At 41.2% G+C, this 25,523-nt stretch overlaps 1 protein-coding gene across 4 annotated transcripts; it reads right to left on the bottom strand.

Annotated features, from left to right (window-relative positions):
- Positions 1 to 12,315: 12,315 nt before the first annotated feature.
- On the bottom strand, positions 12,316 to 14,976 carry LOC106560359 (regulator of G-protein signaling 21). Of its 4 annotated transcripts, none has more exons than XM_014123200.2 (5): positions 14,789 to 14,976; positions 14,193 to 14,262; positions 14,014 to 14,084; positions 13,134 to 13,300; positions 12,316 to 12,940 (listed from the first exon to the last, which is right to left on the bottom strand). In XM_014123200.2, the coding sequence occupies exons 1-5, from the start codon at positions 14,853 to 14,855 to the stop codon at positions 12,764 to 12,766; spliced, it is 552 nt and encodes a 183-aa protein (XP_013978675.1). In that variant the 5' UTR covers positions 14,856 to 14,976; the 3' UTR covers positions 12,316 to 12,763. The 4 variants fall into 4 exon arrangements, with proteins under 4 accessions (XP_013978675.1, XP_013978674.1, XP_045543655.1 ...); XM_014123199.2 differs by having other exon boundaries at positions 14,014 to 14,105; positions 14,789 to 14,973; XM_045687699.1 differs by having other exon boundaries at positions 13,134 to 13,297; positions 14,014 to 14,105; positions 14,789 to 14,973.
- Positions 14,977 to 25,523: the final 10,547 nt, after the last annotated feature.

Genomic DNA, 25,523 nt, shown 5'->3' with positions numbered 1-25,523 from the left:
AATGACAGTGTTTCCTCCTAGGAGATAGCTGTACACTGTATGGGCATCTCAGGAGTCTCAGGAGAGGTTTGTTCTTGTGACATTTGGGACTTGCTGGTGCAAGCCACCCCTAGATACTGTACCTCAGGTATAAACACACAGCTTACCATAACTCCCCTAGGGCATTTACATTCCTGTACAGTTCTAATTTCAAATTTCTTCACATTTTCCCCGCTTTCTTCCACCGTTTTTTCCATTCATCAATATAATGGAACTTTTGAGAGATATTTCCTACAGTGTTTGTGTTTTATAGTATAAATAGTACATATATTACTAAATCACACTCTATGAAGACACATCTTTCATGATTCAACACTATAATAATTCCCTCTGAAGACATTGCATGCCAGTGAATGGAAATGACCATATTTTAAAACAGGAAGATATTAAGGAGCAGTGTCTGTCTGCCCACCTTAATATGATCGTCAGGGTTTACTCACATCTATACTCCTCCACATACAACTTCCTGAGAACATCTGTCATTTACTGTGAATGGTAACTTTGGTAACATAAGAGGGAGAATAATATGTAATAGAAAAAGGGGCCATGGCCATGGCAATCTGAATGGGTAACCATCATACTGTCCTATCAAGGTGTGTCTGTAAAACTGGGAGTGGTCCAATATTCTCATCTATTGCAACAAGGCTTGTGACTCAGATTATGTTGATCTTCTTATTGCTGCTTTATTTTGGCTTAGGTTACCCTAGCCATAGATAAGAATAGAAAGACTCACTGAAATCGTAGTCATATGGAATTTCATAACATGCAAATCATTTTTTTGAAGCTTCCCCCCGAGTTCCCCCTAGAGTGTTGTGGTGTGTTTGTGGACTCCTGTGGAGAGATCGGCTGGTCACATCTACCTATAGTTAGTGTGAGTATTTTGAACTTTCCTAGCTACAAACCCTGGTACTGACATGGTGTGTGATGTGGAGGGGTAAAAGCAGAAGGGCAACCCACCTACTGAGAATCGCCTCATGTGTATCTCATTTGACATGCTTGACTAATGGCTGGGTCCCAAAGGGGGTCACAATGAAAACATATAAACCCTGACATCAGAGGATATAAAAATGTATGTTGTTTGTGCTAGTGGAAATGGAAAAACTAAACCCCAGGAAGAAATAATTAATATACTCACATAGATGTGACCTTTTGTGGTGATTTGATTTGTGTTTCTTGTGTTATGTGTTTTGCACCAATAATGTGGTTATATGTTGATTTATAATTCCATACATATTTTAGGGATTCATTGTGAACTAACTAAGTTTTCCATTAGATACATACATGCAGATACTATGAAAATACATTGTCTTACACAAATACAACTAAACTAAATAGAGGTGTGTCTTGGTGAATCAGATTTGGACAAGGATGAACAGATGAGTCATGCTCTAGGTACAGTATGTACTGTAGCGTACGTGTGTGCCTGTGTGTGTGTGTGTGCGCATGTGCGTGTGCAGCATTCTCTCACTCTACTTCCACTCACATAAACACCAATGACCAGCCCCATATCATATCACTACCCTTGTGTTGACATTGTATCAGTAACAGAGTAAAGGTGTGAGAGAAAACACAAAATGGTATCTTATGGGGAAAACACTTTGGTAACACAATGTTCCATGGAAGTCCTGCCTGTCACTCTCAGTGAAGATTAGATTATAAATCTGAGATGTATGACTGGTTCTTAACAGAAGGAATCTACAATGACACCCTTTGAGCTCTGTGAGTATTTTGTTTTGTTTATTTTGAAGTTTGTGTAGCAGGATGGAAAAGATCACTATGGGTGATCCAGACACTCATCCAATGTTTATTGATGTGATTTACTGGAGCGGAAGTAATTGTGTTTTCCTGTTTGTTTCTTTTCATCCATTCCATTCAGGTGTATCAAATTTCAGGGTGGTAAAGAGGGACACCAACACATGCAACATGTGTGAACAAGACAATGTGAGCAAGACAAAGGAGCTGATCATGTAGTACAGGAAAAGGCGGGCCGAACGGGCCCCCATTAACATCGACGGGGCTGTAGTGGAGCGGGTCGAGAGTTTCAAGTTCCTTGGTGTCCACATCACCGACGAACTATCATGGCCCAAACACACCAAGACAGTTGTGAAGAAGGCACGACAACACCTTTTCCCCCTCAGGAGACTGAAAAGATTTGGCATGGGTCCCCAGATCCTCAAAAAGTTCTACAGCTGTACCGTCGAGAGCATCCTGACCGGTTGCATCACCGCATGGTATGGCAACTGCTCGGTATCTGACCGTAATGCGCTACAGAGGGTAGTGCGTACGGCCCAGTACATCACTGGGGCCAAGTTTCCTGTCATCCAGGACCTATATACTAGGCGGTGTTAGAGGAAAGCCCAAACATTTTTCAAAGACTCCGATCACCCAAGTCATAGACTGTTCTCTCTGCTATCGCACGGCAAGCGGTACTGGAGCGCCAAGTCTAGGACCAAAAGGCTCCTTAACAGCTTCTACCCCAAAGCCGTAAGACTGCTGAACAATTAATCAAATTGCCGCACCCCCCTTTCGTTTTTACACTGCTGCTACTCGCTGTTTATTATATACAGTATGCATTAGTCACTTCACTTTACCCTTACCTACAAATTACCTCCACTAACCGGTACCCCCGTCATTTTTTTGGTATTATTTCAACATAGGGTGTGAAACTACCAGTCAGCCATGATGTTGCATCATAGGATGTGGACATTGGGACATGTCGACTTGCAGTCCACAGTCAACATGATTGACAGAGAACTATATTGATACTGTAAATGGCTGCATTTATTTTATTTTTGTATTTTATTTTTACAATACAAAACTAAACATACACATACAAATGACAACATACAGACACACACAAACATCCACAACATCATCCCTGGCCAGACACAGCTGCTCATACCCCCATCTCCAGCGCCAGCATCACTCTCGGCCACATGGCCTCAAACTGTACCATTTCGTTTCTCTATGTCGCCCACACACTTTCAACATTTAGATAATAAATAAGTTGACATTTCCACTGTGTTAACTATGGAGGATTGGTTGATTTCCCATTTTGAAGTACTGTATATGTTTTTTTAGAAATGGTTAATGAGAAAAGTATCATCCAACCCAGCCGGTATCTCACTGCGCCCTCATATGCCATGTCTTGAAATATACAGACAGACAGATTAAAAGTACATTTACATTGTAAATGGCTCAATTCTTAGAATGTGTATTTTTACGCTAGCACTTGAACACATTATAGCAGGCAATTACTTCAGTCAAATTTCATTCGATTTTTTTTTACAATCGAAGTCAACATTCATTCAACTTCATTTAATTACTTACTATATAAAAGGTAATTGTTGACTGTAGAGGGCAACTAAAAATCCCCCAAAATTCCATTATTAGTATTTGTAGACTATGACCTGGAGGTTAAACCCTGACAGAGGGATTTATTTTGTGATATCTGATGTGACATTCCTAAATGTTTAGTGGAACTGTACTGTGCTACTGTATCTTCCAGCAGAGAAAGTTACCCTTAGAGCAGCTATTCCTCTTTCTGCCTCTCTCTCTCTCTCTCTCTCTCTCTCTCTCTCTCTCTCTCTCTCTATCTCACTCTCTCGCTCTCTCGCTCTTGCTCTCTCTTTCTCTCTCGATTTCTCTCTCTCTCTCTCTGTTTCTCTCTCTCTCTCTTCTCTCAAGTGGAGCCTCAGGCTGTGACACCTATTATGAGGTCTTTAGATGACTGGCTAATTAAATGTAGCTGTAATTAAATTATAATGAGTAGCTAAGAGACAGCAGAGGAAACAGTCAATTCATTAATTGCCTGGCCTGTGAATAGAGTAGGACCATGTTAGCTCTGTTAGTCTGTCTGGGTCTATCTGGGAGAGGGACGGCCACACCACTGTCCATAACGTACATTGAACCCAAACAGTTGTATTTGTGGTAGAGCATGAAGTCTTGTAGAGACAATTTGTTCTGTTCTGTAATTTTGATATTGTGTCAGCAGACAGTTGGTAAGGTTATTGTTTTGTCATTGACTTGTCTGCTTCCTTGTAAGATGGTGTGGTACCAAGAGAGAGGTTCTAGATGTGCTTAGTAAATATCATTTTGGTTTACAAAGAATGCACTCAAATCAACTTGCACCTAATCATCTCTGACATGACTAGAAACATAACCTTTCTCACATTCGCAATAACCATGAGTGAACTAACGCCTCAGGATGTCAATGTAACCGTTTATTTCCACCGATTACAGTGTTTTGGCAATCCCTATTGTGAAAGTGCTACTGATTTTAACTCAATTTAGCAACATAGCGTCAATTGTGAAATTCTGTACTTCAATATTCAACATTTTGAGAAAGGAGACTCAGTCTTGCCTCAGTTCTCAGTTTTCAGTTTTGTTCTTACTGTCAATAATATCTGACCTGCTAGCAGGAGTTGTTGCATTGCACTAGCATCTCACTAACATCTCATTAAATAAATCATCTTTACAATAATAACCTAGTAACAACACAGTCATTTACATAGTGTAAGAACAGGAAGGCAGATTACTACAGCGTTACAACATGAAGGTACAGTAGACAATGTAAAGAGGCATATTATCGGATAACTATTGTATATTGGGGAAAAACTGCAAATATATGAGGACAATCTCATCTCAGGAGTGCCAATGTTATTGTCAAACTATGCAAAGCAACTTTCAAATGCCAGTGTGCTGCTGAAACTTTATTGACACATAAAACAAGTGGACGTGCACACCCTTACTATTCTGCTGCCGCTTATGACGTACACACCTACGATAGGTGAGGCTATCATAGTTTTGTGATGCATGACTCAATGTGGGTCCCAATAGTCTTAAGTGGCTTCCTGTTCTCCTCCTTTCCTTTACCTGCAATCGGAAAACCAGTGGAGAGGTAAAAGCACTATGGACTAGGTGCTGCAGCAAGCTGGCACCCATTGTCAGGCTTATAGAGTGTTAGGATGAGGGACACCATTTTCCACAGCTCTAAGTGTTGGGATGAGGGACACCATTCTCCACAGCTCTGAGGACAGGCAGGGTGTCTGTGTCTGCAAAACCCTCACAGACTTCCTCTGAACTGAGGTGGAAGTGAAACGGCTTGGCATTCAAGGAAACACAGGAGATTCAGGAGAAGTCAGACTGACAGTGTTATATTTTGTGGTTTCTGAAATCCCCTCATAGAAAAAACAGCTCAGGCGTTATGGTTCAAATTCTCATGTCTGTCGGGCCTAGGTCAGCAGAATCTACAGTGTGGTTGCAAGGACTAGAGATTTGGTTCACTTGTTCACAAAAGTGAAAAGAGTTTATGCAATGGCATTATTCAGAAACAATAGCATATGGCCCTGTTAAATGTATAGGTTGAGATAAAAAATATATTTAAAAAAACTAAGCTGGTCCATGGTTCATTTGCTCATGAATTTCAATTTCTCTTTGAAACTTTGACTCGTAATTCATAATTTGTTCAGAAAAAGTTATGCATGAAATTGTATGAAATGTATGCACTCACTACTGTGCGTCGCTCTGGATAAGAGCGTCTGCTAAATTACTAAAATGTAAAATGTAAATGTAAATTTGAAATGGCGTCTTTGCTGCCATCTAGTGGATATTAATAAGAAACCGAGCTGTACATTCAGTAGTAGTTAATGCTGAGAAGGGAGCAAATATGATAAAATAATTTCATTTGAAAAATGTCTCCTCAAAAATGTATCCTCAAATACTGACTTTCCAAACATACCTGCAAACCCTTCATCATATATACTGAACTGTTAACCTTTACTGTCAAAGCAGCATCTGGGGTGAGGGAATCAGAGGTGAGGACTGTGTGTGCGTGTGTGTGTGTTCAGAATGGGGTGTTCAGAAGGAACTAGGGATAAGGTATGTTCCCAGATAATGTAAGAAACCCATTTCTAAACCTTTAATGCTTGGTATTAGAGTGCAGAAAGCCCTACTGCAGGAGGTAAGCTGTGAAAGGACTTCAGCCTTTCCCAGTCAGGACCAGGGACAATTTGTGGGACTCAGCAGAGTCTCAGACACCTTATCTCCCTCCCTCCATGAGTTCTTCCGCTGCTACTTTACCAGACGCAAAGTCCCAGGGAGTTATCTCTTCTGCTCTGCAGCCCAGAGAAGGCCAACCTGCTGGGGCCTCACGACCTCTATCCCCTCCCTGTCTGTCTCCCAAATCAGCACCCAGCCATCACAGGGGTCTATCAGAATAGGGATGGGATTAAATTAAACAGAATCCATAGAGCATATTTGTTGGTACTGTCCATCGATCGCTCGCTTTTGGAGTCAGGTCCAGGAATAGTACTTACTATCTCATAATATTTTAGATGGACCTGCAAACTGTATTGTTAGGGGATCTGAAAAACCACGATAGTCAATGGGAAATATTATTATAGTCTTGGGTAAAGTATTTATTTTTAGGGCAATATCAGTAGAATGTTACAAATAGGGAGGTTCAGGACCTTCGTAAGATATCATAGTAAAAGGGGGGAGTGCTGTGGGAATATTTAAGACCCTCTAAGAAGAGGTAGGGTTTCAGATATTTTCAGACACACACACACACACACACACACACACACACACACACACACACACACACACACACACACACACACACACCAAGAGATGATTGAGAGGCTTTCAGAACTATCCTTCTTCCTAATGTCCCTTGCCCTCTGCCAACCCAGTGGGACATGTGATTAGCATGGCATGAAGTCTCTACCATGTTGTGAGATTTCACAGTTATTTTGTCTGTCCCTGCCTGCGCTAACTTGTTTATGCAACCAGGTTTTAAAGGAACAAAGACAAAATAGTGTTTCTATATGTAATGTCACCTTCAACTACCGAATTAAAACTTCACTTTACACTTGGAACTTGAAGTCATGTTTCTTTGTTTCCAAATATATTATGCTGTGTTATTGTCTTTTCTTCAGTCCCAAACAATGCCCTGTCCTATAATTGACAGAGATATTGTTTATGTTGCTTTGATCCAATCTTTGTATTGGCTCAGGCAGATTTGTATTATCATCCCAGCCCTGAAAGGGAGATTATTTTAATGCAATAGTATGTTTTGTAGAGACCTAAATCCCTGCTGTATCCCCGGGCTGGTGTGGTATTATGTAGATGTTACTGTGTCACTGGTCTCATCTCGTTTATAACCCTACTGTCTTATTAATGTTCTGTCTTCAAGTTTCATATTCCAAATGGCAGACGCCGTCTTGGTTAGAGAACTTTCCTCTCTTCTGTAGTTAGACAGAAACACATGCACATACCACAAACAGAAACACATGCAAGCACGTACGCACACACAAGAACATTAACAACCTCAGTCACCCGAGCCACGGACTGTTCACTTGGTCATCGTCTGACAGAAAGAGACAGTACATGTGCATCAGAGCTAAGACCGAGAGCTTCTATTGGACCATCAGACTGTTGAAGAGCCATCACTAGCCATCTACCAGGTGATGCACACTCACTCACTATCACAAACACACACACAAGCTATCACAGACAAATGCACACACACACACACACACACACACACACACACACACACACACACACACACACACACACACACACACACACACACACACACACACACACACACACACATTCACACAGCCAACGCTGCTGTTCCATGGTATAGACAATAAACCACTGGACCCTACTGCATTCTCAACATACAGCTGTAACTCATTCTAATATTTAATCTACTGTACATTGTATTATAGTTACGCTGTTTATACACACTATAGTTCATAGTTCTCTCTAATAAATCTACTGCTGTACATCTCGTTCCTTGCTGATCTTGCGTAAATTACCCCGTTGTAAATACATATAAATTGCATTTGGATTACTGTTACAGTGCTATTTGGATTGTTAATTAGACTCGTTCCTAATTTTCTTGATATATATAAATATATATATATATATTTATTTAATTTATTATTTGTGTACTTGTTTGGCATTTTACTGCAGTACTTGTTTGGCATTTTACTGCATTGTTAGGAGATAGTGGGTGCAGAAAAATGCTTATGTTACTATAACATCTGCTAAACTTTGTATGCGACCAATACATTTTGACTTGATTTGACAAACTGCACACACACACACACACACACACACACACACACACACACACACACACACACACACACACACACACACACACACACACACACACACACACACACACACACACACACTTAGAGTCTTAGTAACAGATGGGCTGCATTGCAGAACCACCTGCTTTTTGGCAGAAACATCAGCATTACATTCTCCCAATGTGATCACTCTGACCTCCTCCCTATAGGCTGTCTCATCGTTATCGGTGACACTGTTGTGTCATCAGCAAACATAATGATGGTGTTGGAGTTATGCCTGGCCGTGCAGTCATGAGTGAACAGGGAGTACAGGAGGGGACTGAGCACGCACCCCTGGTGGTCTGCTTGAAACATGTTGGTATTACAGACTCAGACAAGGAGAGGTTGAAAATGTCAGTGAAGACACTTGCCAGTTGCTCAACGCATGCTCGGAGTGCATGTCCTGGTAATCCGTCTGGCCCTGTGGCCTTGTGAATGTTGACCTGTTTAAAGGTCTTACTCACATCGGCTGTGGAAAGCGTGATCACACAGTTGTTCAGAACAGCTGATGCTCTCATGCATGTTTCAGTGGTACTTGCCTCAAAGCGAGCATAGAAGTTATTTAGCTCGTCTGGTAGGCTCATGTCACTGGGCAGCTCTTGGCTGTGCTTCCCTTTGTAATCTGTAATAGTTTGCAGGCCCTGCCACATCCGACGAGCGTCGGAGCCGGTGTAGTACGATTCAATCTTAGTCCTGTATTGACACTTTGCCTGTTTGATGGTTCGTCGGAGGGCATATCGGGATTACTTATAAGCTTCTGGGTTAGAGTCCCGCTCCTTGCAATCGGCAGCTCTACCCTTTAGATCAGTGCGAATGTTGCCTGTAATCCATGGCTTCTGGTTGGGGTATGTACGTACAGTCACTGTGGGGACGACGTCCTCGATGCACTTATTGATAAAGCCAGTGACTGATGTGGTGTACTCCGCAATGCCATCGGAAGAATCCCGGAACAAATTCTAGTCTGTGCTAGCAAAATCGTCCTGTAATTTAGCATCTGCTTCATCTGACCACTTTTTTATAGACCGAGCCACTGGTGCTTCCTGCTTAATTTTTGCTTGTTTGCAGGAATCAGGAGGATAGAATTATGGTCAGATTTGCCAAATGGAGGGCAAGGGAAAGCTTTGTATGTGTCTCTGTGTGTGGAGTAAATGTGGTCGAGAATATTTTTCCCCTCTGGTTGCACATGTGACATGCTGATAGATATTAGGTAAAACTGATTTGTTTCCCTGCATTAAAGTCCCCTGCCACTAGGAGCGCCGCCTCTAGATGATCGTTTTCCTGTTTGATTATGGCGGTATACAGCTCATTGAATGCGGTTTTAGTGCCAGCATTGGTCTGTGGTGGTATATAGACAGCTACGAAAAATACGGATGAAAACTCTCTAGGTAGATAGTGTGGTCTTCAGCTTATCATGAGATACTCTACCTCAGTCGAGAAAAACCGTGAGACTTCCTTAGATATCGTGCACCAACTGTTGTTTACATAAATGCATAGGCCCCTGCCCTGTGTGTTACCAGAGTCTGCTGTTCTGTCCTGCCGATAGAGTGTATAACCCACCAGCTGTATGTTCTTAATGTCGTCGTTCAGCCACGACTCGGTGAAACATAAGATATTACAATTTTTAATGTCCCATTGGTACGATAAACGTGCTTTCAGTTCATCCCATTTATTTTCCAGCAATTGAATGTTAGCTAGCAGAACAGAAGGTCAGGGCAGCTTAGCTACTTGTCACCTGATCCTCACAAGGCACCCTGATCTCTTTCTGCAAAATCTCAGTTTCCTTCTCCAGCGAATAACGGGGATCTGGGCATGGTCGGGTGTCTGTATTATATCCCTCCAGTCCGACTCATTGAAGAATAACTCTTCTTCCAGTTTGAGGTGAACAATCCAGTTCTGATGTCCAGAAGCTCTTTTCGGTCATAAGAGACGGTAGCAGCAACATTATGTACAAAAAAAGTCATGAAAAACGTGAAAAAACAAACAAAATAGCATGGTTGGTTAAGAGCCTATAAGACAGGTGCCATCACAGTCTAACCTCAACCAAATGTTTTCTGTAGTTGCGGATAAGACCTGCACGACAGTCAGGAGTACTTTTGGAACATTCCTTTTTACAAATCTGTTTCAGTTCAGCAATATTCTTGGGATTTCTGGTGTGAACCGTTCTCGAGGTCATGCCACAGCATCTCAATCGGGTTGAGGTCAGGACTCTGACTGGGCCACTCCAGAAGCCGTATTGTCTTCTATTGAAGCCATTCTGTTGTTGATGTACTTCTTTTTGGGTTGTTGTCCTTCAATTGGCGGACAGACAGCCTAACATTCTCCTGCAAAATGTCTTGATAAACTTGGGAATTCATTTTTTTCGTCGGTGATAGCTAGCTGACCAGGCCATGAGGCAGCAAATTAGCCCCAAACCATGATGCTCCCTCCACCATACTTTACAGTTGGGATGAGGTTTTGATGTTGGTGTGCTGTGCCTTTTTTCTCCACACATAGTGTTGTGTGTTCCTTCCAAACAACTCAACTGTAGTTTCATCTGTCCACTGAATATTTAGCTAGTAGTGCTATGGAACATCCAGGTGCTCTTTTGCGATCTTCAGACATGCAGCAATTTCTTTTTGGACAGTAGTAGCTTCTTCCGTGGTGTCCTCTCATGAACGCCATTCGTATTTAGTGTTTTACATATCGTTGCCTCGTCAACAGAGATGTTAGCATGCTCCAGAGATTTCTATAAGTCTTTAGCTGATACTCTAGGATTCTTCTTAACCTCATTGAGCATTCTGCGCTGTTTTCTTGCAGTCATCTTTGCAGGACGGCCACTCCTAGGGAGAGTAGAAACAGTGCTGAACTTTCTCCATTTATAGACACATTTGTCTTACCGTGGACTGATGAACATAAAGGCTTTTAGAAATATTTTTGTAACCCTTTCCAGCTTCATGCAAGTCAACAATTCTTAATCTTAATCTTCTGAGATCTCTTTTGTTCGAGGCATGATTCACATCAGGCAATGCTTCATGTGAATAGCAAACTCACATTTTGTGAGTGTTTTTTATATTGGAGGGCAACTCTAACCAATCTCGTCTCATTGATTTGACACCAGGTTAGCTGACTCCTGACTCCAATTAGCTTTTGGAGAAGTCATTAGCCTAGGGGTTCACATACTTTTCCCAACCAACACTGTGAATGTTTAAATTATGTATTCAATATAGACAAGGGAAAAAAAATGTGTGTGTTGTTAGTTTAACACTGTGTTTGTCTATTGTTGTGCCATTTTTTGAACAATTTATGTAGAAAACGAGGTAATTCCAAAGAGTTCACATACTTTTTCTTGCAACTGTATAAGTTTGGCCGGAAACACAATTAAATTGCCTATGTGTGTGTGGATGTGTGGGACTCACTGAGGGAAGCAATGAACATGGTATCATATCCTAGAGCAGGTTGGTATGCGTTACATTTAATTGTGTCTATGTTTACTAGTGGAAGATGCCAGGTGTATATCCTTGTGGGGGTCTGTATGTGGAGGGAAGATGGTGTCTGGTGTGTTGGAGTGGAGGCAGGTGGTTGATCCTTCTAGAGTACATGGCCTCCGGCTGGGAGATATAAAAGGTGTGATGGGTCCATACTCAGAAAGATGTTGCATAAAGCTTACTTCATTTTTTAAAAAGTATTATTATTTTCGCTGCATCATGGATAGCGTACACAGACGGTGCTGGGGAGAAACTATACATACCTGGAATGGTGTTACACATAACACTGAGAGGTCAATTTAACTGTAAACAACATGAAATCCCACTGTACAATGTGTGAAAACACAACACACAAGAGAGAGGCAGAGATGGGAGCGAGAGAGAGGTCTCAAAGATGGCCCATTGGCCTGGTTGCCTAGGGAACAGAGCGTTTGGGGTTGCTCTGGGTCTGAGAGATAAAGAGGAACAACATGAGGGTATGACTGAGAGAAAGAGACTGACCTTAGCTGATGCTGCACTGATTGTGTTGGATTGGCTTTCTGAATCCTAATGACATACACCCGCATACACAACATTGCGTTGGGTTGGCTTATTGAATTCCTGTCATAGACAGAAACAACACATAAATAAAAAAACAGACTGACTGAAACTTTTTTTTCGTGGCTTTAATGGCAGGTCTGACATATCCTAGTTTACATAGACATCAGGAGAATACCATGCATTATTACAGTTAAAAGTAACAATCAATTGATAATCAATGGATAATAATAAGTTATAAAACATACATAATGCTTTATACTCTAAGTAAAGTCAGTACTGTATAACATTTGTAATCGTATCTATTATCTATAATATTAGCATATTTATATGGAGAGTATCCCACCTTACGTTGAAAATATTTTGGTTGGCCACACCTCAGAATACGATTGGGAGCCACTGAGCTAGATGATGAACTATTATTAGAGAGACTACAGAGCATGGGCCCTGTGTTTTGTGCTCCAGCCCGGAGTTAAACCATGCTGAACTAACATGGGCAGCTAGTTAGAGCGGAGAGAGTTGAATCCCTGTCAGCCCACAGACTGTTGGTTGTTGACAGGTTCTGGAACCTCAGCTGGCTTCTGATGGTTCTAAAAGACCTTGATAGATTTCAGATTTCAGGAATCTGGGATAACAGTCCTTTTTCATCAGCTTGTATATCAGTCTCTGTGCCTTGTCGAAGCAGCTCAGGGTCGGCTGAGACATGCTGTTTGTAATCTCCTGCCTGGTCCCACAGTCGATGTTTATCTGGAATTGAGTAATGAATGAAACATTGCCTTTGTGTAGCCATCATGTTGGACAGAGAGAGGGACACATAGACAGAATGATTGAGAGACAGCTTGAGGGGGAGAGCTAACAATTAAAAAAATAAATGAAAGAAAGAGAGAGAGAGGGGGAAAGAAGATTAAGCTACACCATTCCATCTAATGTCTTTACGTACCTGTCTGGGAGCGTCGACCTGTACAAACTCTGTGTAGATCCTTTTGGCTGCTATAGCTATCTCATTGCTGGTGGTGATGGTCTTGTACTCCTCACAGGCTAGCCAGAACAAGATGTTCTCCTCGCTGTACTCTGTCCTCAGGAACTCTCTGAAGGCCAGCTGCCCTGCTACACGGTAGAGACATAAAAAGGAGATTGTGTGAATCAGACTCACATTCACACAGGCAGGCACATACATGTAAGCATGGCCACTGACCACGACCTGCAGAACACAGGTTTAGTTAGAGAGAGCAGGCTAGCCCACAAAGTTGTCAAACTGGTTCAGGAAATTGACAGGGAGATATTAAGGAGATGCTTTTTCAAGTTCACCAACAGTTGTTCTGGGCTTCCATTTTTAAATGGGACATTTACAGTTGCTGACCAATGCAAATAAATTAGCAAACAATATAATAACTTTTGTTGCCTAAAAAAACATGTACAATGTCATAAAACATGTTTTAGATGTGAGTGAACCATTGCAGATGTCTTATGGGAGAATAATTGTCCTTTGTAGCCTACTGTTCCTTCTCAAAATGCTTAGCCTACTTATAAAGCCATGCAGGTGTACCATTTTTCATTAGTCTTTTGGGAACACAAACAAACAGCAAACTGCATTACTCACACTAATTGCTTAATATAAATCACAGCTGGAGAACTGACTCTAATCGACACAAGACAAAATATGTACAACGACAGCCAGCTTGTCCCCCCTGTTCCAATGACTTTAGGCTTATACTGGTACCACTTCCCTGCACATGTTTTGGTAGGACTGTATCAACAGTACCAATCAACAGTATCAATAGTAGTAGAGAGAGAGAGTAAAGAAGAGTACATTGTCTTACTTTTAGACTCCTGGAGTTTTTTCAGGGATTGTCGCCATGACACAACTTCATCGATGGGGGGTTTGGGGGCCCTACAAAAACAACAAAAAAGCCTAGAGACTCTTAATTTTTTTTGGAGGATGATGATGATGATGATGTTCAAATGGTTTACATTTATACAGAACAGAATGTTGACTTACTTCCTGTACATGCCCCTTCGCCTGATATCAGACCTTCTATCATGAGAGAGTGATGATGGAAACAGCTGATCTAAAATGAGGGAGAAAGAAAGACAGAGGCAACAGAGAGCACAGGAAGCCTGTCTAGTCAGATATGTTTTTTGCCCAAAAAATGCAAAAGCCGAACAGCAACTGGCCAGTTTCACTATGAATTATGGGACAGAAACAGGAAATGTCATAACTTCAGCACTCAGAATCTGCAGCCGTTTAAGAAGACACTGGTCATCCATTATGATTATTGATTCATTAATCGATAATAAGTATTAGCCAGAGATAAATTATTTTTGACCAATCATCCATGAGCAGTGTTCTGTATCAAACATTTATTTTATACACAAATGTGAATAGAGACTACCTACCTATGAACTACTAACCACTTACAATGAAGCATAACTCATTTGTGCCTAGAAATGCAAAAAGCTGAAGCAAACCAATATATTGTAGGTCAACCAACCCTGTTTAGTACGGAATTAAAGGAATGTGAAAGGAGTGGTCATGTCACAAGCATTTCTCTATTTCTCTATACAGCCAAAGCAAAGCTCAAAGCTAATACTTACAATGTATGCATATGATTACAATATCCCTGAAAAGCAGAGTTTGTTCGTCCTGAAGATCAGCACTCATATATATGCTCAACAACTTCTAATGTTTTTCCAAGTTCTAGTTAGACTTCCCTATTATATTCCCCTGTTTGCTATTCCCCTCTGGCTAGAGCACACAAGTATCCACATGTTGGGCTGGGAGGAGGATTGGCAGATGGGAGGGTTAAGAGGTGACTCAGAGTTTTTATTGTGCTTTTTTTACTTTGAAATTCCTCGGATGGGAATCAGGGAAGCTTGAAAAATCAGAGAGAGATGTTTGACCCAGTTCAACGACAAACTCTTCACCCATCACTCTCCTATGAAGACAGACAGCAGAGGATAGGAGGAAGGGAGGGAGACACCACTATCTCTGCCAGATGGGGGGGACCGAGACAGACACTGTCGGCCCCCAGCTTTGAAAATTACTGATGACAGAACAACTGGCAGTGTAGTGAGCAAAACGAGAGCAATGACAGTAAAAGGGACAGAGACAGCAGAGTGTCTCTACCTGTCCACCCCTCTCCAGTACCGACGACTGATTTATGGACCCTCAGCGGGACGCTCTGGGCCAGCTAGGAGAATGAGAACAGGTGCTGTAAAACACTGCTGCTGTGACTGCTGCAGCTGGGAATCTGGCTACCCAAACAAAATCTGGCAGATCTGATCATTCCCTCCCCTGAGCCTCTGTGCCATGTTCCATAATGTATGCAGGTATTTGTTCAGCCCAGCGCTTACACACCTGATTCAACTAACATTGGACTATTTTTAAGAGCATAAATTAGGTGGCTAGTGTTGAATCAGGTGTCGTAAAAAAGCCTGTACACACTGCTGTCCTCCATAACCATTACTGGCCATCCCTGTTCAGTGGTTTCCCCTGGCCTTTTACTTGGTCTGTGTCCAGGAGCAGACATAAAACCTGGCTTAGCCCTTTTCCTATTTGTCATGTATGTGTCTTGCATTAATTCCCTCTGAACTATTGCCATGGCAGGTGAAGGCCAGTTTATTCATTGGGCTCAGTGCTTCGGCCAAGCTGAATGAAACAGCCTTTCATCTCCCAGCCAACCTCCCTCTATTCATCCATTCACAAGGTGAGAAATCTCTGTCCTGTTGAGGCTTGTGATGAATTCATTTGTTTACCTTTATTTATTGACCTTCGTGCACTGAAGAGGATGTGTGGGCCAGCAGGGAAGGACCTATGTATGAGTGATAAATAATGCTTGTTAAATATACAACATCTATAGTCTTAAAGCAGATACCTGCAGTAAATAATGAATGTTTTATAACACTGCATCAACAAAAATGAGATTTTTAAATGAGCTACAGTGCTAAACAAAGATTTCACAAGTGTAAATGTAAACAGAAAGATATCCCTGAGTAGACTATACCTCCTTAGACACTTTTAGGTAAACAGTGTGTAAACTTCCGGCTATTTACAGAGGCAAAAGAGACTCCCTGAAGTAGTTTGTCTCAGCTCATCTCCTGTTTTGAACAACAAACACTGCTCTCCATGCATACTGAATAAATGTTTTATTTTATATAGGGAAATCATAACATTGCAATGATTCCTGATCAAATCTCTCTCTATTTACTCGAATTCATTCTCTCTATTGGGAGAAAATGGGAGATTGAGAAAGATGGAAAAATAGAGAGACATTGAACGAGATGGAGAGACAGGGGATACAAACAAGCGATTTGAATTGAATTATTATTTTCTTAATGAATTTTTCTGATGAGAGGAGAAATAGGACTGGGATGTTCATATCTAATTCATCTGATTTGTATTCTCACAAGGAGTCATGGTGATTACCATGCCAAACTGATTGGAGAGTTGATTAGCCAGCAGCCTTCATCTCCTCTCTCTCTCCTCTCTTCTGTTTACTCTGTGGCAACACTACACCCTACTTAGCATTTGACCACACAGCTTACCGGGAGAAACCCCTGTTCACTTCCAATGTTACAATAACAACCATATCCCCCTCTAACCCCCCCCCTCTTTGTCTGTTTCTTTTTCCATTTGGTGTACAGTACAGTACCTTATTGAATGCATCGCCCCTTCCCAAGATGACATCCCATGACCACCATACCATCAGCCACTGTGGGGAGCTCTGTCTCTACTTGGATTCTCTCCCTCTCCTCTCCTCTCTCCTTTGTCAGTGGGGTTTGCCATGCACAGAGTGTCTGTGGGTCGCTGTTGCTCATGTTAAAAGCTCAGCTGGGAGGACGGCCCCCAGGACCATTGATACATGGCCTTAGTGTTTGGCTCTCTGGCTCTGTGTCTCTGTGGCAGGACATACCATCTGGGTTGGGGGGGGCACTCCTGAACCAGAGCATCAATGTTATTACTTACAAAGGTTTTACCTTTTCTCTGTCTGGGTTCCCATTTTATGTGTTGTTTTGTCTGCCTGGGTTGCTGCCGCTTTCCGGCTGTAGGTGTGTAATGAGTAATCTGGTGGTCTCTGTGGGTCTGTGTCCCTTCACAATAACACCAGTCTGACTGCAGGCTCACCCCACAATAACAGTTCCATGCAGAGCCGCTGTACAGTACAAAGGGCTGTGGCTGTCATGAAATTTTGTCAGCCGGTGATTGTCAAGCAAATAACTACAGGTATCACCGTAATTTACCGTTAATTAATAACATAAACACATTTAGCATCTCGTGGCTTCCTACATAGCCTACAAGCCTTGTACCTTGGGAACATCTACATTTTAAAAAGTAAAAAAATCCATTTAATATAGCCTACACCATCACAATACATACATTATTTATTTTAGACAGGTCTAATATATAAAAAATATATAGAGTTGAAGTCGGAAGTTTACATACACCTTAGCCAAATACATTTAAACTCAGTTTTTCACAATTCCTGACATTTAATCCAAGTAAAAATTCCCTGTCTTAGGTCAGTTAGGATCACCACTATATTTGAAGAATGTGAAATGTCAGAATAATAGTAGAGAGAATTATTTATTTCAGCTTTTATTTCTTTCATCACATTCCCAGTGGGTCAGAAGTTTACGTACACTCAATTAGTATTTGGTAGCATTGCCTTTAAATTGTTTAACTTGGGTCAAACATTTTGGGTAGCATTCCACAAGCTTCCCACAATAAGTTGGGTGAATGTTGGCCCATTCCCCCTGACAGAGCTGGTGTAACCTGTCTGGGCTAGGGGGTAGTAATTTCACGGCCGGCTAAAAAACGTACCCAATTTAAACTGGTTACTACTCTTGCCCAGAAACGAGAATATGCATATTATTAGTAGATTTGGATAGAAAACACTCTGAAGTTTCTAAAACTGTTTGAATGGTGTCTGTGAGTATAACAGAACTCATATGGCAGGCAAAAACCTGAGAAAATTCCAAGCAGGAAATGGCCTGTCTGAGAATTTGTAGTTCTTCTTTTGATTCTCTATCGAAACTACAGTATCTCTGGGGTTACGTAGCACTTTCTAAGGCTTCCATTGGCTCTCTGAAGCCTTCAGAAAGCAGATTGAGGTGTCTCCTGTCTCTGGGCAGAGTATAGTAGCTCAGTTTCTCAGTGGTCTGCCTGGTGACAAAGAGATTGGATATGCGTGTTCATGAGACCACGCTGTTTTTTCTTTTCCTCTTTGAATGAATACACTATTGTCCGGTTGGAATATTATCGCTATTTTATGAGAAAAATACCATAAAAATTGATTTTAAACAGTGTTTGACATGCTTCTAAGTACAGTAATGGAACATTTTGAATTTTTTGTCTCGAAATGCGCTCGCGGGTTACCCTTTGGATAGTGACCTGAACGCACGAACAAAACGGAGGTATTTGGACATAACTATGGATTATTTGGAACATTTTCTGAACATCACACACCAATGTAAAAAGCTTTTTTTATATAAATATGAACTTGATTGAACAAAACATGCATGTATTGTATAACATAATGTCCTAGGAGTGTCATCTGATGAAGATCATCAAAGGTTAGTGCTTCATTTAGCTGTGCTTTGGGTTTCTGTGACATATATGCTTGCTTGGAAAATGGCTGTGTGATTATTTTGGGCTATGTACTCTCCTAACATAATCTAATGTTTTGCTTTCGCTGTAAAGCCTTTTTGAAATCGGACAATGTGGTTATATTAACGAGAGTCTTATGTTTAAAATGGTGTAAAATAGTCGTATGTTTGAAAAATTGAAATTATTGCATTTTTGAGGTATTTGTATTTCGCGCCACGCTGTTCCACTGGCTTTTGAATAGAGTGGGACGGTGACGTCCCACTAGCCCAGAGACGGTAACTGAGTCAGGTTTGTAGGCCTCCTTGCTCACACATGCTTTTTCAGTTCTGCCCACAAATTTTCTATAGGATTGAGGTCAGGGCTTTGTGATGGCCACTCCAATACCTTGACTTTGTAGTCCTTAAGCAATTTTGCCACAACTTTGGAAGTATGCTTGGGGTCATTGTCCATTTGGAAGACCCATTTGCGACCAAGCATAATTTACCATCCTCATGATGCTATCTATTTTGTGAAGTGCACCAGTCCCTCCTGCAGCAAAGCAGCCCCAGAACATGATGCTGCCACCCCCGTGCTTCACGGTTGGGATGGTGTTCTTCGGGTTGCAATCCTCCCCCCTTTTCCTCCAAACATAACAATGGTCATTATGGCCAAACAGTTCTATTTTTGTTTCATCAGACCAGAGGACATTTCTCCAAGAATTACGATCTTTGTCCCCATGTGCAGTTGCAAACGGAAGTCTGGCTTTTTTATGGTGGTTTTGGAGCAGTGGCTTCTTCCTTGCTGAGCGGCCATTCAGGTTATGTCGATTTAGGACTCGATTTACTTTTGGACCTGTTTCCTCCAGCATCTTCACAAGGTCCTTTGCTGTTGTTCTGGGGTTGATTTGCACTTTTCGCACTACAGTACGTTCATCTCTAGGAGACAGAATGCGTCTCCTTCCTGAGTGGTATGATGGCTGTTGGTCCCATGGTGTTTATACTTGCGTAATTTTGTTTGTACAGATGAACGTGGTACCTTCAGGCATTTGGAAATTGCTCCCAAGGATTAAGCAGACGTGTGGAGGTCAACATTTTTTTTTATGAGGTCTTGGCTGATTTCTTTTGATTTTCCCATGATGTCAAGCAAAGAGGCACTGAGTTTGAAGTTAGGCCTTGAAATACATCCACAGGTACACCTCCAATTGACTCAAATGATGTCAGAAGCTTCTAAGCATGACATCATTTTCTGGAATTTTCCAAGCTGTTTAAAGGCACTGTCAACTTAAGTATGTAAACTTCTGACCCACTGGAATTGTGATACAGTGAATTATAAGTGAAATAATCTTGCCAAAACTATAGTTTGCTAACAAGACATTTGTGGTGTGGTTGAAAAATGAGTTTTAATGACTCCAACCTAAGTGTTTATAAACTTCCGACTTCAACTGTATATATTTAAGAAGAACACAATAGCGCTCCTGTCCTTATATTAGTTCCTGATCTGGCTTTGCCATATGGCTGTGGGCTATACTAGTTCATTTAGCAGAGAAGATTTCCTTAGAGTTCCATGGCATTATTTTATAGTATGAAGAATACAATTGAACAAAGCTGAATAAAATAGAAAGGATATTGTCTTCAAACAATTTCTGAGGGAGTGCGCACATGCGGCTATTATGTATTGAGCATTTAAGCGCTAAACAAAGAAACAGGTCCACCTATACAGTGGCTTGCAAAAGTATTCACCCCCTTGGCATTTTTCCTATTTTATTGCCTTACAACCTGAATTTAAAATAGATTTTTTGGGGGGGTTTGTATCATTTGATTTACACAACATGCCTACCACTTTGAAGATGCTAAATATTTTTTCTTGTGAAACAAACAAGAAATAAGACAAAAAACTGAAAACTTGATCGTGGATAACAATTCAACCCCCCAAAGTCAATACTTTGTAGAGCCACCTTTTGCAGCAATTACAGCTGCAAGTCTCTTGGGGTATGCCTCTATAAGCTTGGCACATCTAGCCACTGGGATTTTTGCCTATTCCTCAAGGCAAAACTTCTCCAGCTCCTTCAAGTTGGATGGGTTCCGCTGGTGTACAGCAATCTTTAAGTCATACCACAGATTCTCAATTGGATTGAGGTATGGGCTTTGACTAGGCTACTCCAAGACATCTAAATGTTTCCCCTTAAACCACTCGAGTGTTGCTTTAGCAGTATGCTTAGGGTCATTGTCCTGCTGGAAGGTGAACCTCCTTCCCAGTTTCAAATCTCTGGAAGACTGAAACAAGTTTCCCTCAAGAATTTCCCTGTATTTAGCTCCATCCATCATGGAGAAGCATCTGACAGTCTTTAATATTGGCTGTACTAGATCATTTAAAACCTTTTTTGTAAGAACATAGTATCGTAATTTCCGGACTATTGAGCGCAGCTGAATATAAGCCGCACCCACTGAATTAAAAAATATATATTATTTTGAACATAAATAAGCCGCACATGTCTATAAGCCGCAGGTGCCTACCGGTACATTGAAACAAATGAACTGTACACAGGCTTTAACGAAACACAGCTTGTAACAAAAATAAATAGGCTTTAACGAAACACGGCTTGTAACAAAAATAAATAGGCTTTACCGAAACACGACTTGTAACAAAAATAAATAGGCTTTAACGAAACACGGCTTGTAACAAAAAATAAAAAATTAGCAGTAAGCTTTAGTTGTCTTTTTGCACTGAGTCAATTCCTCACGCTGCTGTTTCCAACGTCTTATCATCGACTCATTAAGACCAAGCTCTATTTCCTTTTCCAACAGCCAGATCAATCGCCTTCAACTTGAAAGCTGCATCATATGCATTTCTCTGTGTCTTTGCTATGATGAGGGTGACAAAATGACTACCGTAATCAGAATGATGGGAAGTTTGAGAGCGCTCGATTTCATCTAAACAGTAAACAAAAAAGTTGTTTGACCTTAACCCGTTCGGCAATTTCATTGGTCTAATGAAAGCTTCATGCCGCCAAAAAAACTGAACACGTCACAGAATGTGTTTTTTTGGAGAAAAAAATTTGAAAGCGGGAAAAATCCATATATTAGCCGCGTCATTGTTTAAGCCGCGAGGTTCAAAGCTTGGGAAAAAAGTTGCGGCTTATAGTCCGGGAATTACGGTATATGAGATTGATTTTAAGAAATGTAGCTTAATTAATTTGATTAATATTATGGTGTTTCTATTCCAAGAAAAACGAAATATGAAACCCTCAGGGTTATCATTAGGAACATATGGTACTGTACAATGTGACCGTTGTATTGTAATTCACCATATTGCAATACATTCACTCTATTATAATAAGCTGCCATGTCTTTAACATCAAACAATAATGCAATTCACCATCATTTGCTCATTTCCACATTATTCGGTTGAGGAATGAATCTTTAATAGATGTCGGAGATTCACATCGCCAAACCCTGCATAAATATGTTTTACATGTGACTATGACAATCAACGTGTAACAGTTTTAATCATTGCAGACTGTCATCTACATTTGACATAGCTTATGAAATCCCATGGTAAAACAGAGCAGGGCTGTTCTAGATTATCTTGGGACAAACGCTCATGCAGTATTTGTATGAATGGCTGATCATATAGGAAGCGCATCGGAATGAGAGCCTTGGGGCTACTGACGAGTGAAGATCAAAATAATCCTAACATTTCCACACCCTAATTGTAGGCTATCCAATACCCAAACAGAGATTCAGTGAAAAAATATATATAATTGATTTATCAAGACCAGTCCCCATGCATGTCTCAGAGCAGTACAAAACGGTACTGAAATAGTTGACCACACGCGGGTAGGCTATTGCTTCCAATCCTATTATAACAATTGTATGACTTTGGGAGTTTCAGTAAGCAACAATTAGTTGCCATAACTAGCCTACTTTATTCCAATATTTAGGTCATTGTAACCATTCAGATCACATTAACCATCCCATTGTTACACACATAGAGAGAACAATAGAGAGGCTGATGTCATAGAGCCCCTATTCATTGGAATGGCAGAATTTTTCAGCAATAAAATACATTTGTAAGAAGAAAAATAAGGAAAAATAAAGTTTGCAACACGGATCTTATTATTCAATATGAACTTCGCGTTCTGCAGGCCCAGGCATGGATCAAAGCTGGCAAGACATTCAATGACATCATCAAGAGATATGCTGGACCCTATGTCAGAGAGGTGTTTTTGGGACTACATCGTGTCTATTGTCCTGCTAATATAGCCCTTGTGAAAAACAAGTGATAGAAAACTTTTCCCCCTTCCACTTGCCTGTTCCATTTTTGCAGTAATGCTGCAATTAGTTGGTTGTAATTTTGTGTAGAGCAGTCATTTCCATATATTTGTGTTAGCTGTATGTGTGACATAACTCCACCAGTCCTATTTATGACATAATTTACAAAGATTACACTTTTTTTTAATCAATTAGTATATTTGAGTTTAACCACAATATTTGTTGTACCTGTCTTTTCTGGTGGATTAAACTGAAATTGCAACCAACTTTCTATGGCTTGTTTATTAAAAAATAACAATATTTTCGAGATGATTTCGTTTTCAAATAACCGAAAGTATCACGTTTCAGGAAAGAACCAGGTGCAGACAGTGTCGAAGTAACAAAAGTTTATTACTAGTACAGGGGCAGGCAAAAAAACAGGTCAAGGGCAGGTCAGTAATCCAGATAGGGTGAAAAAGGTCCAGAACGGCAGGCAGTCTCAGGGTCAGAGTAGACAGGGGTCAATAATCCAGTGCTGTGTGGCAAGGTACAGAACGGCATGCAGTCTTAGGGCAGGGCAGGCAGAATGGTCAAAAACGGGAAAAACTAGAAAACATGGAAAAGGCTGGTAGGTTTCACGAAACAAAACGGAACAGGAAACAAAGGGCTGTGAGACATGGGTTTAATTCTAGAAACATGAAAAGTGGGATGTATACTGAGGGTGTGGCGCAACAGAAGACGATCAGCAGAGGGGCTAATGACCTCGGAGATAGGAAGGGTCGAAAAACCAGGGGGAGAGTTTGCGGCATTCCACGTGAAGGGGCATATCCCAGGTGGACAGCCATACCTTCTGCCCGATACTGGGGAGCCGGGGTCCGGTGGCCATCTGCTTGTCGTTGATACCTGGATGTGGTCTTGAGAAGGGCAGACTGGGCTCTCTTGCAGGTTCGACGACAGTTGGCGGACAAACATCTGGGCCGAAGGCATGCTGGCCTCTTTCTCCTGCTCCGGGGGGCTGATACCCCAGTGAACACTCAAAGGGCGATAGACCTGTGGCAGAGCAAGGAAGGGTGTTACAGGTGTCGTGTCTTTGGCTATGCCGGATTAAGTGATATGACATGCTAACTTATAAAATGATTTCTCTGTAATTAATATTACCTGATTAAGCTAATCATGTAAATGTAATTAACTAGAAAGTCGGGGCACCACGGAAGAACGTTTATAGAGCCGTTATCTTCCGAATAAACTCTTAAAAAACTTTGTAATATTTTACATCGATAGCAGTCAATATTAACCCTTGTTTTATTTTCAGTCTCATAATGAAAGTTGTAAATTCTTGGCTATCTTCACGAACCCTGGCTAACAAGTTGAATCAGCAATACAAAATTGGGTTTAATTATTTATTTACTAAATACCTAACTAATCACACAGAATTACAAATACACAGAATACAATGATGTCATACAGAAAACGTCCCGGTAGACGGAACAGATATGACGGCTGGTTACACAAAGGAAAGGGGGTTGGGCTTGAATGAAAGAGCGGGATGATTTAGGAACAGAGAAACAGCAGCTAGGCTATCGTAAATACATTATCTTATGCATTCTAAATTACCGCCCATTTGGAAAAGGAAAATGCAATAAATATTTACTCTGAGCTGCGCTTCGGTAGATTGGTCGTAGATGCTGGCCGGGTTGGCCAACAGATCTTCCTGTAAACTCTTAAGAATGTCTCTGGTGGTAAATTGGATATGTGGTGGTATCTTCGTCCGTCTGATAGACTGGATCCGTCGTCCGTCCTTTCCTAGCCCACGTTACAGCGGCCGCTGCTAACTCAACGGCTAGGAAGTAGCACTTCTGTAGTGAATAAGCTCAAAGTTCATACCAGTTCATACCAGAGCTCACGCCGAGGTTGGCTTAGTTCTGTACTTGACATGTGTGTCCTTCTAACGTAGAGGCTGCAGACCTCCCGTACTGGAACCAATGTGGTTATCTTTTCGTCAAAGGATTATATAGTGGAGAGGGGGAGGGAGGTGTTTCATCGTTTATAACCCCTGTCTCTTCACAGGGTTGGGCCACTGATCGAGCAGGGCACTTTCCTTATGAAAACCCAAATCTCTCATTCGGAAGCTAAAATAAAATTTCATCTCCTAACAAACATTTTCAATATCAAACATTTCAATTGCATAACAATTCCATGTGACTCTGATAACTAGAGGGCGTATACTTTCTCAGATACAGTTTATGTCGTCCTGTCATCAGTCATAATGTCTCAGATGACAACCGAACTGACATACATACTCATTACGTTCCCAAGCATATTTCCAACTGGTTTTATTAACAAAATATGTGGTACCTTTCCCCATTTGTTTGATGTTCCCAGACTCTCTATATTTAACACAGGCTATTCAAGTCCTTCAGTAGATTCAGAGAGGGGAAGGGAAAAAGGTATTTATGGGGGGGTGTCATAGACCTTACCCACAGGCCAACGTCAT

This window comes from Salmo salar, chromosome ssa10, assembly GCF_905237065.1.
Source record: "Salmo salar chromosome ssa10, Ssal_v3.1, whole genome shotgun sequence".
In the NCBI taxonomy this organism is placed as follows: Eukaryota; Metazoa; Chordata; class Actinopteri; order Salmoniformes; family Salmonidae; genus Salmo; species Salmo salar.
Note: the sequence above shows the minus strand (reverse complement) of the source record. Positions and strands in the feature narration are given on the sequence as shown.